General features: G+C 39.5%; 1 protein-coding gene across 3 annotated transcripts in view; it reads right to left on the minus strand.

Annotated features, from left to right (window-relative positions):
* Positions 1 to 42: 42 nt before the first annotated feature.
* NCOA7 (nuclear receptor coactivator 7) overlaps positions 43 to 14,926 on the minus strand; it is a 66,532-nt gene continuing 51,648 nt past the window's right edge. For 2 of the 3 annotated variants that reach the window (XM_019520318.1, XM_019520317.1), the window contains exons 9-14: positions 8,312 to 8,459; positions 4,448 to 4,573; positions 4,011 to 4,163; positions 3,044 to 3,139; positions 2,306 to 2,379; positions 43 to 511 (exon numbers count right to left, since the gene is read on the minus strand). In XM_019520318.1, the coding sequence (XP_019375863.1) occupies positions 367 to 511; positions 2,306 to 2,379; positions 3,044 to 3,139; positions 4,011 to 4,163; positions 4,448 to 4,573; positions 8,312 to 8,459 (742 nt within the window). In that variant the 3' untranslated portion in view covers positions 43 to 366. Of the gene's footprint in view, positions 512 to 2,305; positions 2,380 to 3,043; positions 3,140 to 4,010; positions 4,164 to 4,447; positions 4,574 to 6,795; positions 7,463 to 8,311; positions 8,460 to 14,926 lie in introns of those variants that run through there. The other variant, XM_019520319.1, reaches the window with a different exon arrangement.

Genomic DNA, 14,926 nt, shown 5'->3' on the forward strand with positions numbered 1-14,926 from the left:
TTACGTTGAACATAAATACACATGGAATGTACTCTCTCTCCCTCTCTCTCTCTCTATATATATATATCCCCCACAGCATATTTTTCACAGTTACAGAAAATAAAACAAACAAACAAACCTGTTTTAACAACTCAAACACTATGAATGTCTTCATAACCATTTTTCTCTGAAGGAGTACTGGAGGGAGGGGAGTAAAAAGAATAACACAAAATGGTCCTCTTATTGTTCTGTCCATTTCTGCCTCTTAAAAACTGGCTCTCAGATTTTATTTGTGTGTAGTCATGCTCTGATACAGTTTCAGAAAGAAAGCGTGCAAGTTGTGAGGCAGCCTGCACTCAGGATCTAGTTTCAGCATCCTAGGAGCACTCAAAGAATCCACTCAAATGTCCATACTTCCACATCCTGTATTATGAAATCTTCTTTCTTAGATAAGATGTCATTATTGAAGGTGCTGCAGGAGTTGCTTCGCCCATGATATAAGTCAGCATCTAGCCATAATCCAAATCGACCACTAAAAAAAGAGAGGGGGTGATTTACTGGGTTTTGGTTTTTTTGTTTAAATTTCAAACTTATCTGCAACAGGTAAGACCACACTGTCTTAGAAACATAGAATACCCGTCTCACTAATTTCATAACTTGTGCAACCAGTCTATCAAAGAACAGATTAAAATAATACTGACAGTTTTGCGAACAGAAATCACACTGGGTGCTTCTACATAAGCAATTACTGTGTATGAATAAACTCCATAGCATATTACTCCAGAGTTTATTATTCCCCAAGCATGCTGTTTGAACGTGTGTCAAAGAGCAGTAAGCTCTGGTGCAATGAGCACCAGAATTTATTCATGTGCAGCACGTTAAGCCAGGTTGGAGCAGCCCTGGCTGGCAGAAAGCGTAGAGGGGGAGGGGTCATGCTGCAGAGGGGCTGAATGGGCCATGAGGGTGCTTCATTGTGGGGCTAGACAGCATGCAGCCTCTGCACTGAAGCACCCTTGTGCTCTATTCAGCCTGGCCAGTGTCTACATATGCACTGCTGTGGAATTTTTTTTACAAGTATTTACAAGTACTTTCCTGCCGGGGAATAAATTAGCTTACTCTGGCCTAATAAGGGCACACAGCATTTAATGTGCAGCTAAATAGTCAACTGTGCAGTGAACTTCTCGTATAGATGTACCCATTCCCTTCACTATTCTTGCGTAGGATTCCAGGGTTTAGTGGGGGGGGGGGGATTAAAAAAAAATTACCTTATGTCTCTTCTAGAGGAGTAGAAGCCAACCTTTTGGGCAGGCATGCCACAAATTAACCTCACACACTCCATGCATGCCACTCCAATCCCCTTCCTCTACCTGATCTGCTCCTTTGTTTTTTGATCCCTACCCAATCTCCCACTGTTCTGCCTGTCACTACCCCGACATCAATAGGAACTTTGTAACTGACCTTAACGATCCTAGAATTACAACTCGTATCTAAGTTCCATGTGCCAAACAACTTCCCCTGCCCCTATTCCACCCCCCACCATGTATATTTTCATATATGACTAACATGGATGCCAATTCAGGATTAGAGGGACAATGAAAATTGACATGAATCTGTTCATAGAGAGTCTGTCCTCAGCCGTTTAACAAAAGAATAAATCAAGTCATTGGACCAATGAGTATTCCAAACATATGTACTTCTATCAATATCAGGGTTGCCAAATGTAAGCAAGAAATCAGGTTAAAATGGCTGACAGTAAAGTCCATAAAAAAAAACTTTAGCTGTAAGTAAAAACACTAAGCAGTCACAGCTTGGTTGGAGCCCCAGCAGACAGCACACACCAGTGCTACCTTGTGTCCAAGCAAGGGCACAGAACCCTGTAGAGGGTGATCTCTCAGCCATGTGCTGCTGCATCAGAGGCTGCCTGTATTATTGTTGGGTCACAGTCAGGCTTCTTAGGGGGTCTGTGCCACGGCAGGGGGAACTAGGTCAGCAGGAGTAAAACTGGGAGGCAGGCCGGGAGGTGCAGAATGGTGCAGCATGCAGTTGAGAATCCTTTTTTACTTTTTTAACTATAGTTGATGTTAAACCCCTAAATTTCAACCAAGCCCTTCTGACTGGGGCCTGGTAGCAGGGCAAAGCCTGGCAGAAGAGTTACATGTACATTATGTAAAACATGTATCAGTAAAAAAAGGTTGGCTTTCAGTAAAAAGCTTGCAGATTATCAGTAAAAAAAAAAAAATATCTTCGACTGTCAACCCTGATCAGCATCCCTGCACTCCCAAACTGTAGCCAGCTATAATTGTAAAGCGAAAATATATACACTTACCCTCCTCCTCCAAGTTCTAGAGAGCTCATGTCTCCATTGATAAAGTAGGTATTTTCTCCACTCCACTTAAATATCTGAGAAAGCAGAACACATTTAATTGTTAGGATTCTACTAAGCTAATAAACTGAAAACAATGACTTGTGAATCATTCTAGGTCAGCGGAAGTAGAGGTATGGTTTATATCTTGCCACAGGAAAAGGCACAATCCCACTCTCAATTTTATTTGTGCGCTACTACTCCTTTCTTCTTGAGAGAGAATCTTGCAATATGTTCAGTATTTAAAACACAATACTGCATTTTCAGTTTGGAGCTGTCTCTGTTTCCCCATTTGTCTAGTTTCTGTGGTCTATGCAGCACATAAAATTTTAGACTACTCCTATGTTACCCACCCCCTCCCTGCCCTCAACCCCTTTCTCTGATTAAGTCTCCAGCAGATTATTCATTACACATCTTTTTCCACAATAAACTCTCCTCCCTTCACACTGGGGATGGATGATACGCATTCAGGTTCTATTAACAACAGCTAGTTCTGCTTACAGAATTGCAGTCTGATATCAGCTAAACAGAGTGTTTGGTGTTATATGCATTCACAAATAGCTGGTCCCATACATTCAAACTGCTGCTTTTATGAAGAGTTACATTTTTATCATAGTTTCTACAGATTCTCATGACAAACAACATTACAAGTGTTTCAGAAGTGGAGCTTAAAGCAACTCATTTCCTTCCCCAGTAAGTTACCTTGAAATTCGGACTAAAAGTGTACAAGAAAGTTTCGCCTGTGCCATAATAATGGTCACTGAACCTGAAGGGATGTGTTGCATATGCTCCAAATATCTGTCAAAATAAAATGTATGGGTTATACTCTAACAGTTTACAAAAAAAAATCAAGAGACATCTTTCACAACAGTTTCTGAAAAACAAACTGTGCTGATATTTCAAATAACCGAGGCCAAAATGCAGAAAACTTGGCTGATAAGGTATCAGGGTCTTCCATAAATATCCTTTAGCCAAGTAGCTCCAGATCAGTGGTGAAACTTTCTGGACTATGGGCTGGATTGGTAGCGTGGGCCCCAGCCTCCTCATGCTGGATCAAATGCGCTAGCCTATGCCCCGCATGTCACCGGTACACAGGGCTATGTTTTTTGGCCACAAGACTTGGAAATTTATCAGTGAGGGATCGGAGGCAGCATTAATTGCCATGCCTCCCCAGCTGCCAAATTTCCAGATCTGTGGGGAGTATCCATGGTACAACCCACAGGCTGGAAGTTGAGCACTACTGCTCTGGATAACTGCAAAGTATTGGGGTATTTCATGTAGTCACATTGGTCCCCAAGGATGCATTACTAGCTGTCTGCTATTTTGTAACTGAATTCTGATGTCTTAAATAGATACTTGTGAGAACAAACCTGTGGTCTCCCTGAAGAACAAAACTGGCAGGGTTTTGTCCCTGTTAGTACCTTATACTTGTCTGGATTTAAGGATTCTGTGCTAATTTAATAGTAGTAAACATAGGAGTAAAAAGATCTTGTCATTGATTCTTATTTTGCGGACTTAAATCAGCAAAACAGCAGCTTTCACCAATCTTACAGAAGATCAAACTGTAAATAAGAGGTTACCTACTTGCAATCAGGATGAGAAGTTTCTATGATGGGGTACCCCCAGACAACAAGATCTGAAAATAACCATGCCACACCCAAGTCCTAACCTGGTTATCCATGTCTTTGATGACAAGGAGGACTGGACTGTCAAGTGATGATGATTTACGGTACAATGTTTTCAGGCTGGTTCCATGCTCTAACGTACTATATACAAGCCGCCATGGATATCCTTGCACTCTTGCTGGCAGGCGCCGGGCAAGCTAGGAGGGGAAAGAAAAATGGCAAACCATTTAATTGTATAATATCTCTTTGTATTTTGAATCAACAGCAAGTAGTGCCGTGCAATAAGCACTGCCTGCCATCTAGACACTGGAGTTAGGTGTTCACAATGAACCCAGGATAAACAGATTATCCACTTTGGTTACAAATTTAAATTTGGTATCTTGCACCAGTGTGAACTCTAAATTTAAATAGTTTGAGTGTCAGTAGGGAAAATCTGATTAGAAAAAAAGAGAACAAACCAAAATTCCATTAGAAACTATACCTGCTCTATGTGCATATTCTCTAGGAGTGCACTGTGATGTTTTAGGATGGGTAAAGTCTCATCATCATCTTCCTCATAGTAACTGCAGGTGCTCTTTCGACGTTTTGCTTCTTCTACAGTAATAATCTGAGATAAGAGGGCACAATTGTTATATGATGTTTATTTCCTGTTTTGTTAATCTTATCTCTGGGAAGAGTTAATCATAAATGTGTCAGGACACAGGCTCCACAATTTACATGGAACAAAGTAACCTTATAAACCAGGTATATTCAACCAATGCAGAGTCACCCCAGTGCAAGAAGATCCTTAACTGACATGGTGTACCTGAGCTGCCTAAAATGCATGGCAGGACTTCCCTTTGCCCTGATTTTCCAGGTAGCTATGTTAGTGTCATCCCCCTGCTTGAATAACAAGACTGGATTGGAGAACAGGCCCCGCGCATGCTTTGTCCGGGATCAGGGGATGCAAAGGCCACATTCTCCTGACTTGAACAGCATATTAGATGGCAGTAGATGATTTTTAAAAATCAAGGACATGGAAGCTTCTTCATTTTCATTCCTGCAATTAGTTGAGTACAATGAATTTTTTCCCAGGTGCTACACTAATAACATTAGTATAAACAAATCTAAGTTTCACTTCTTGTTATTAAGAAGCCAGCAGCTACCCTTTCATGCTTCATTTACTAAGAAACAGACATTTTTATGTACACAACCGAAATAAAAGCAACATACAAAAGAACCAAAAAAGAAATTAAATCTAAGATAACACTTGGAAACGTAGCAAATGCTTTGAAGACCTGCATCATGCATGCAAGCTCTCTGAGAAATTGGATGCACAGTCAAATAGTTAATCCTTAATTCTTCCTCGTTTAAGTTAATTTCTTTAAAACAGCTGTTTTGGTAATGAAGCTGTCACTCATTTCACAAATTTCAGAAATTCACAAATTCCTTTCAAGAGCCTTAAAAAAGATTATCTATTTCATTTGAAAATGACCAGATTATTCTTTGGAATTAGGAGGAGGATCGAGATGCTGTTCGTTTTAAACTGAGCCTGATACAACACTCAAAGTGGATTAGCGTAAATGGCTCCTTAGATTTAGAATAAAATCTTTCCATTAACTAGAATTAAAATACTATGACTTCTCCCCCCCACAACTCCGCACAGAAGAACCACTTGGGAGAGAACAACTGCAGAGCCTCTGGTGTTACACAGGCTAAACTACCCTCCTTCTACAAACCTGTTATCTTTCCAGTTTTCATACTCTGGGATAATAGCCCCTATATTTGGCTGAAGAGTACCCAGTATAACCCAGACATGAACGCACACAATGGTAGCTTTACGTGCTTGACTGTCAATTCCCTCTATGTTTCCAAACTTGCAGAAACTGCCAGTGGCCAGAGCAGCCAAAAATTACCAGGAAGCCCTATGGATACACTAAGCCACTATGGATGGATTCTAAGCCACTGGAGGATCTCTCTGTGCTGGGATGATTTTTCTCATGGCCAACTTTACAGCAGATTTGTCCCCTTGGTGCGACTCAAAGTGGCTGCACTGCAGTGCAGAATCTTGTCTGGTATTTTTAAATCCATTTTAAGGGGTGTGAATTTCCTGCTTTTCCCTCTGTTCTATTACTACTTGTGGTCTTACTGAAACACTGATCCCCAACTGCCCTTGATTCCCACTCTCATTTTCTCCCATTTTTATTTTTAAAGTGTATAAATCTTTTTGAACTTCAGTCAAAAAACATTCCTCTATTCTTTCAAAGCTTTCAGTTATTTCAGGATTCCAAAAGAAAAATCACAGTGAAGTATTGAGCAACAGATACATGCATGATATGTAACCAAATTCAGAGGCAAGCAGCTACATGTATGCTCCTTCAAAACCCACTACAAAAAATCCATATCAATTAGAAATATACACAGGAAAGTTAACCTCATGCCTACCTACTAAAGGGCAGGAGACAGTGGAAAGAATCAGGTTCTGGACAATTTAAGATCTCATGGAGACATTTGCTCAATGAAGACACTCTTAATTCACCTCACCAAATGAAACCTCTTATTTGAATATTGTGCTCTACACAAACAATAGCAGTGAAGGGTTCAGCAGGATATTCTGCGAATTATCAACAGTTTCACCAGTCATTTGATACAGCAAACAGTCACTTAAAAACACCACCACCAACTTTTGAAATAGAATAAAAAATTTAAGTGCTGTCATTTGTATAAATGAGTGGAATCAAGCACACAATTCAGGAATGTCCTATTAAAAAATACATATTAAAAACCAATTTTCTTTCAGTAGTGCAAAGCTTACCCAGCATTCTCCCTGAATGATACAGTCCAACATACCTGCACAAAAGGTTCCTGGTCAGGTCTGGCACAGTAAAGAATCTGAATGTTCAAAGGCATTTGTCGCGCTCTCATTGTTAAAAGTTTATTCTGCTAGCTACCAAACTTCTCTGCTCTAATGCCAAAGCTTAATAATATGCCAAAGCTGTTTCCTTTATGTAAGATAGCCAGCTACTGTTTGTGACAGGATGCGATAATACTGCTTATATACGTCTCTTACCATCTCACTTTCTGTTTCCCCAGTAGAGGAATACTTTCCCTGACAGACAGCTATGCCCATATTAGGACTTTAGTCACGGAAGTTCTTGGCAGACACACCTCAAACATAAAACTCACACAGATTCACTTTGTAAACTGTTTCCAACTCTTCCCTTATTACCACTACAGCTCATTCAAAACGGATGTTAGAGTTAAAACAATGATAAGTTTCAATGTGTTGTTTTTCCCCTTCTATACTTTGCCTTTCCCCTACCCATCAGCTCTATTTGCATACCATGCACTCCAACTGAACTACACTGAAACTTAATAAAATTACAGGGCAAAGCATGCCCCCAGTTCTACACAAAGACAAACATGACAAACATTTCTGTTTGCAGCTCACACTGCACCAAAAGAAAGGAACTACAAAACCTGTCAAGCAAACTCCCATTTAAACTCTGGGATTACAAAGTGAAAATTAACAGTGGCAACGTAGCTCATCACTAAGGTGACAGAGTCAGCAGGCACGTCCATTAACTATGATGCCACTGTTACTGCACAGTAGCAACAAGCTACTGCACAATAGGGTCAGAAATGACCCATGCAGCTCTGGGACGGTGCAGTACCGGCAGTTACTGAATTGTCATTTAGTACTTGCTAAAGCAGTCAGCATACACGTAGACATGCCCAGAGTTTCCAGAGGATGATCCATTTCTCACTTTTCATCTCTCTCTAGCTTTTGAACACGGATGGGAATACTTAAAATAAAAGTTAGCAGTAGATTTTGTTTTGTTGTGTGTGTGTGGGGGGGGGGGGTTGCAGACTTTAACAAAATTCTGATTTAAGCTTTGCAGATCCATTTTAAAACAATTTGTACACCTTATGATCTGACCGCCCCACGTCCTCAGCATAGTTGGTATTCCAGAGCTCTAAATTTCATGCACACACAGGCATGTGGACATCCTTTTAATATCCTATTTCCCTGTGTTCTCATTGTCCATAGACATAGTGCTTTTTCAGTATATCTAGGTAGGTGGGGGTGCACATGCATGTGTGCCCAAAAAGCCGATCTGTCTTAGAAACAGTATGATATTGTATTCTAATACATGGGAAAGAAAAGGAAAGATGGAATATTGTGTGTATGGTGGCTATGGAGAGCCACAAAGCCTTGGAACTTTTTAATCTAAGGAGCAAAAATTATATAAATAAAAGTTTATACAAATATTAGAAGAATGGCAAGCACTTTGAGTTTCAATGGATGATTCACATTCTTCATTACATTCATGGTTCTCCACTCAGAAGACAAAAGAAATCTAACCTCCCAACTTTTAGTTGTTGGCTCACTGAAGAAGTTGTCTATCATATCAAGTTCCTCCTTTTCCACCACTACAAACCCTTGCTCTTTGGCATCTTTCCCATATACTTCTGGTGACCACTGAACAAAAAATGTATAAAGATGATCTACCCTGAAAGACAGAAGAGAGAAGACATGGAATTTAGGTTTCTTTAAACACAGGATTGCTATACAATATGCAAATTTATTTCAATGGCAAAAATGAACTATACAAAATATGTGCCTATGTACTTTCACACTGAAAGTACTATGTTACATATTTACAACTGCAGTGACTCTATTTAAATCAATGGTGTTACTCCACATTTACACTATGACTGAAGTCAGATTCTTGCCCTTAATTTCTTAAATTCCTGTCTGTTCAGGACTGGCAGATCAATCTCCAATTAGGATATAGCAGGACAGGTATTTTTCACAAAAAATATGAATCTACAAAAAAAGGATGTCAATTAGCTGGCTGTAATTGCCATCTGAGATCTCAGACAGATCTTGGGGCTTTGACTCACTTTGGTCCCAGTTGCAGCTGCAGCTTTTCTCATCCCCAGAGAAAGAGAGAGTTTGGTTACTACATCACAGAGACTTCCTTTCCCTTACCCACAGAGACGGAACAAATTAATTCTTCTCAACAGTCCCCTTTCCCCCCCTGTTGGCATTCACAAATGTTTCTCTGCAGTGCACAAACCCTTGACCCACATGGGAGACTCTTGCTTCTCTGAATTTAAGCGTTCACATTTAAGATAAAAGATTACTACTACACAGTTGCAAACAAGGGGCATCTGAAATGCAAACCTAAGTCCAAATATGCTCTCCAGAGATTGTGAATGGCATGGAATAATAAACTGCCTCTGTTCATTAGATGGGGGAGGATGGGAGTCAATGAAAAAGCATAATGGCTACAGAAACGTTACATTACTATTTGACCACTCCTTGTAGCAGAAACATCCAGCTAATGTGTTTATCCAACAGTTGGAAAGCCAAGAAGCTAACAATACAAAATGAAATCTAAAGCAGTGGTTTTCAACCTTTTTTCATTTGTGGACTCCTACAAAATTTTCAATGGAGGTATGGACCCTTTGGAAATTTCAAACACAGGTGCGGACCCCTTTGAATTGTAAGTGTGGGTATTCATATACTTTTGATTGATCATAGTCATGTTTCGCAGGCCCCTTCAACACTGGACCCTCAGGGGTCTGCAGAACACAGATTAAAAACAACTAGTCTAAAGCATGCAACCCTTCAGCTTCAATGTCATGTTGAAGTAGCAAAGTATTAGCATTGCATGTTTGAGTGCAATCACTAACAGAACTGGCATATATGTAAAATACTAAGCAACGAAGGGAGCATTGGTCTGCTATGCTGTATGAGACAGAATCCTTCCTTCTAGTTGGAAGATTCTTCTCCCCCTCTTCCCACCCACTGGCTTTTGCAGAACATTTTCCCAGTATTCCTCACAAATGCTCCACAAGTAGCAACTTGACAACAATCCCTTTGCTGAGTGAATCTGTTATTTCAGGGTCATTCAATGTCTTGGTGGTTGGGGGGCCATGCAAGTCTCAGGCTGCTTGCTATGCAGGCAGCTTCACCCCATCCTGGCCACGTACACTGCATGAGAAGACCCCCCCCCCCATCCTGTGTGCAGTGCAGGCAGCACATCTTCCTTCCTTGCTGTGCACCCAGTGTAATTAAGCTGGTACCCTCTCTCTTTACATGCACAGCATAGGCAGCCCAGCTCCTCCCCACCAAGCATAGTGAGAGTAGTTCAGCCTCTTCTTCCCCCACCACGCACGCAACACAGACATCCTGGCCCCCTCTTCTTGTACCACCCTGCCCTCAGAAGTAGGAGCAGAAGGCAGAAGCCAGAGAGGGAGGGGGAGCTCAGACACCCCAGCTACCAGTGCAGCAAAAGCAATGAGAATGGAGCTTGAATACCACATGCTAGTCCCTTATGGACCACCAGCTGGACAGCCCTTGATTATTTGATCGATTTGAACAGTTCTGAACAAATGTTCAAGGTGTTGGTCACATTACTTTTCAAGTTTGCCTGAAGAAAATGTGGCCACAACTGAGCTGGAAAAGTCTGAAATGCAACTGTGTCCTTTAAACAGTTTGGAAAACTAAGTACATTTCTACAAATTCCTGTGAAGGGGCTGATATCCAAGCTACTTTTTATGTCAGCCTGTATTTGTGGGGGGAAATTGCTGCCCTAATTATCCCCATTAACCTACGATGAAATTAAATAAAAGCCAAAACCTAAATATTTGGGTTTCCAAATGGGATTCTATAACACATGTACAGTATATTACAACCTCAAAAATAAGGTTAGGAGAGGATGGCTAGCACTCAGAGAAGTAGCACTAGACTTCCTTCAAGTAGACCATTTGCTTATCTTCTTATTGTCCATGCACTGAAAAAAACCTGTTTACTTATGGGGGGAAAAAAAAACACACACAAATGCACACGCACCTGTGTGGTTAATATCGATTAAAAAACCACAGATATTTTGCGCAGGTTAGGTGTAAGCCTAATACCCAGAATAAGGAATGTAATTTTCAGTGAAGGAAATTTTTTGCACAACTCTCATTAAAAGAGAGAGAATTTTTAAAGCTGCTTTTTCATATATTCCTATAATTATTCCCTGTATTCCTATTATTACTATCCCTATTATTTCCTACTATTTTGCCTAAACCAATTCATCCCCAGGCTTCACAAAGCAAGGTCTTTGTACCATTGTCATTGCAAGAAAAGGAAGGTCAGTTCAAAAGGTAAGTGTAGGCATGAATTGATATCTCTATGGTGATGGAAAATGGAAATATTTTGAAAGGAGATACAGTGAATCACTTCTACTTCAGTGCAATGTCAACTATTTTAAAAACAGGAATTCTCAGTTACTCTATTTACTCTTTAAAATTATGGATGACAATCCCTGATTTCAAAAGAATGTTGTATGGGGGAATTCTATATTAGAACCAGCTTCCAATAAGAGAACTTGTCACAGAACTAAAAGTTAGCAGTTGCTTGAATGATCTTTTCATGTCTGCTATGTGCAAACAAAAAGTCCAAACCAGTCATACACACAATGAAAAAAAAGAGGAAGTTACTTGTGATGAATATAAAATAGAAACTAGAAAATTTAAGAAAATTGGTAACAGAAGAAGGATAAAAGCAAAAACTATGGGCTCCTACACATGCAGGGAGGCTGCTCCAATTGATTAATCGAATCACATGTATCGGCATCCCCATGCTGAAAAATGGTGGTGGGGTGCTTTAAGCCAAAGCTCATTCGACAAGCTTTAGTTCAAAGCACCCTGCCACCATTTTTCAGTGCAGGAATGCTGATACATGTGATGTTCCGGGGGCTTTTAATTAGCACAGCTCCCAGAGCTGTGCTAACTCTCCTACCTTCCCCCGCCCAACACCACCACCCCCACATCCCAGAGCACATCTATAAATGCCCTATAGTATTAAAAGCAATGAAATACCATTTTTAAGTACACTGAGAAAAATACGTACCCTAACAGTACTAGTTTATCAACGGATAAGAATGGTATAATTTCTAATAATCAGGCCCCAAAAAGCAAATATACAAATGGAAGGGGAAAACACCAAATGAGGGAAAAGCCAGACAAAGTATTCCTATCCTATGATGATGAAATACTTCCCATTTCAACAATAACTAAAATGATGACAAATAGCACCTACTAAAGTCAACTTTTTAAATTATGCTGGTCCAGGAAATTTATAAGAGTTTTAAAAGAGCTGGTTCAGGCTCTCTCTAAATAGTTTATGTTTTTCCAGGAGTTAAAAAGGATGAACAGGATGAAACAGAGAACTATGTGTCTGTCAGCATGATTTTGATTCTGAGCAAAAAGAACAAAATGGAATGCTGAAACTGCATTTGATATCTTTTAGCAGACTAAAATAATATAAAATCAACAAAACGCACATCAAAATTAGCCAATAGTTCTCAAGGTATAATTGTAAATGAAGAATAATGATTGAATGAACGTGTCCTTAAAGTGTTCTTCGGGACCAGTTCTTGGTCCTATTTAATATTGTTAAACAGTGACTTGAAAGTCACAGAATTCTTTGGATCTAAACTAGAATTTTTATTCTGTAGGAATTTAAACATTTTGAAAAAGATCACCAAATCAGAAAGAAAAAAAAACTGTATTTCTGATACAGGATCAGTTTGTGTCCATCAAAGCATCCAAATTTAATTCAAACTTTTACATTTTTTAAAAAATATACATTTATACTATTTTTATGCAGCTGACTTTGAAATTCCCAAGTGGCATTTCAATTGGAGACTGGATCTCTCTGGTGCTGCTTGGACACCTTCTGAAATGCTGAATTGAACCCTGACGGCCAGTCAACAACAATGTTCAAATATTGAAAAGGGTTCAGAAAAGAGCCACAAGAATCATTCACTGATTTGAAAACATGCCTTGGATTACGATCCTTAAGTGTGTCACTATCCCTAGCTTATTAAATAGACAGTTAAGAGATGATTTCATCACTATCTATTACTGCACGAAGAACATCTGCCTTCAGGAAATGCCTTCGGAAAATAAGGAGCTCTTCTACCTACCGAACAAAGATATAACAAGATTCAATGGCTGGAGGCTGAAAAAAAAAATACAGACAAATCCTGCTAAAAATAGAGGGTGACTTTTCAACATTGTAGGAAAAGTGAATTACCGGAACAATTTACTAAGGGTTGTGGGCGAATTTGTCGGCACTGGAAACTTTTTCATAAGAACTAAACCTTTTTATAAACAACATAATCTATTATTACTGCACCTACTGGATGCAAACCAACAGTTCTCGGAAGTTGTGTTGTATGCTGTAAAGGAAATCAGACTAGATTCCAGAAATATATGAATGCATAGCTGAAGAGTTTACTAAAGTGAAGATACAAGACTCTTAAAACATGCTGCAAACCTATATGTATCTACATGAAAATATGCACATGTAGGGTTGCAGTGTCCTATGAACTGGTATCTTATTATCTGTGCTGGGATCACTCAAGATGAGTCCAACTCCTAACTTTATGCCATACCCTACCTGTACTAAGGAGAAGGTATGTGTGAAAGTGGGTATTTCAGATGACCCTAGCACCAGTGTTCACCCATCCTAAAAACCAAATGAATTCCTTGTAATACTATCAATGATTTACAATCCTGGCATACATGGCAGAAAAACATCTTTTCATTACTGACCTCTTCTAATTAGAATGGGATCTAACTTGGAACAAATTTAGTTCCAAGAAATCCCACTTTGGCTATCACTGACCTCTTCATAGCACATCATACAGTGATGGGTTTGCAGCCCAGTGCATCTCACCAACATCCTATTTGGTCTTATAAAATCAAATGTAAAAAAACCAGAAATTGCTCCAATATATATAAACCATCAAACTCCTGTCCTTTTTTCTTCTTGAAGACACTGCTTGCTCTTCCTAAAAAACATGCACATAAAACAAGTCCTAGACTTCGTAAGTTCTAATATCAAACCTCCTCATTTCCTCAATGTCAATAACAATGGAAAAAATAAATACATAAATCTGGCTGTCAAAGGGTTACTATAGGTAGCCAGTAAAGCTTATTTCTCAATGCAGTAACTAGTCTGAAGTAAGGAGAAAACAATGTAGCAGCAGGCACAGTTATTTATATGTTGGATTTCTAGAGCATACATCTGATAGTCTTGGATGCAAGAATGATTTATGAATTTCAGTGAATGCAAAGCAGAATTTTTAAAAATAATGAACTCTGAATCAATACATCTGCCTTCATTTAACCCCGCCTCCTTTTTTCATTATTTTAGAGTCTATCCTAAACAAACTAGGAACAATTCTGCAGTGGTATCTATTTTACCGCCTGTCCTGTCACTATTTAAACACTTTTTTAAAGCCACTTAATTACTAATTTAATGCTCTGTAATAACATCTCAGTAACCAATTTGTAAACATAAAATTCTGCAGATTCACTTAGTTCCTTCTAAATACAAACCTATGCTACAAACGCATTGAACTTACCCTCCAACACTGTATGCAACACCCATCGCTCAGTGGCCTAGCAAGAGAATCAGTTACTCCCAGCTGCTCTCCAAAATCACAGGTGTTACTCTGCCAAAATGAACCCTGAGCAGGCCTAGAGGTTTCCTTATGAGGAGCACCTTCTGCGGCTGGACTTTAATGATTACATCTTCCCAGTTATGTGCTTAAGACAAAGGCTGTTATGATTAAGCAACCAGAACTGAGCAGCCTTGGAGTCATTAATTAACTTGGTTACATTGTCAGGGATGACGCGAGTGACATATTTTGGGGACACCTTCCTGTGGCTCACAAGTCACGTATGGCACGTGATGGAATCAAGGAGAAGAATTAAGATGGTAAACAAGGTGGAGACCTTTTAAATAAATATTTACAGCATTTGAAAAAGATATGGCAAAACAATTTTATTCCTCTGTTGTTCCTCTGCCAATGAGGTGCCAGATGTTATGCAAACAACCAGGGAAGATTAACTTAAAGCGTACAATGATAAGCTTTGGAAAACATTTTTTCCAGGCAGCTTTACTGTC

Source organism: Gavialis gangeticus, unplaced genomic scaffold (genome assembly GCF_001723915.1).
Source record: "Gavialis gangeticus isolate Ggan-Ray unplaced genomic scaffold, GavGan_comp1, whole genome shotgun sequence".
Classification (NCBI taxonomy): domain Eukaryota; kingdom Metazoa; phylum Chordata; order Crocodylia; family Gavialidae; genus Gavialis; species Gavialis gangeticus.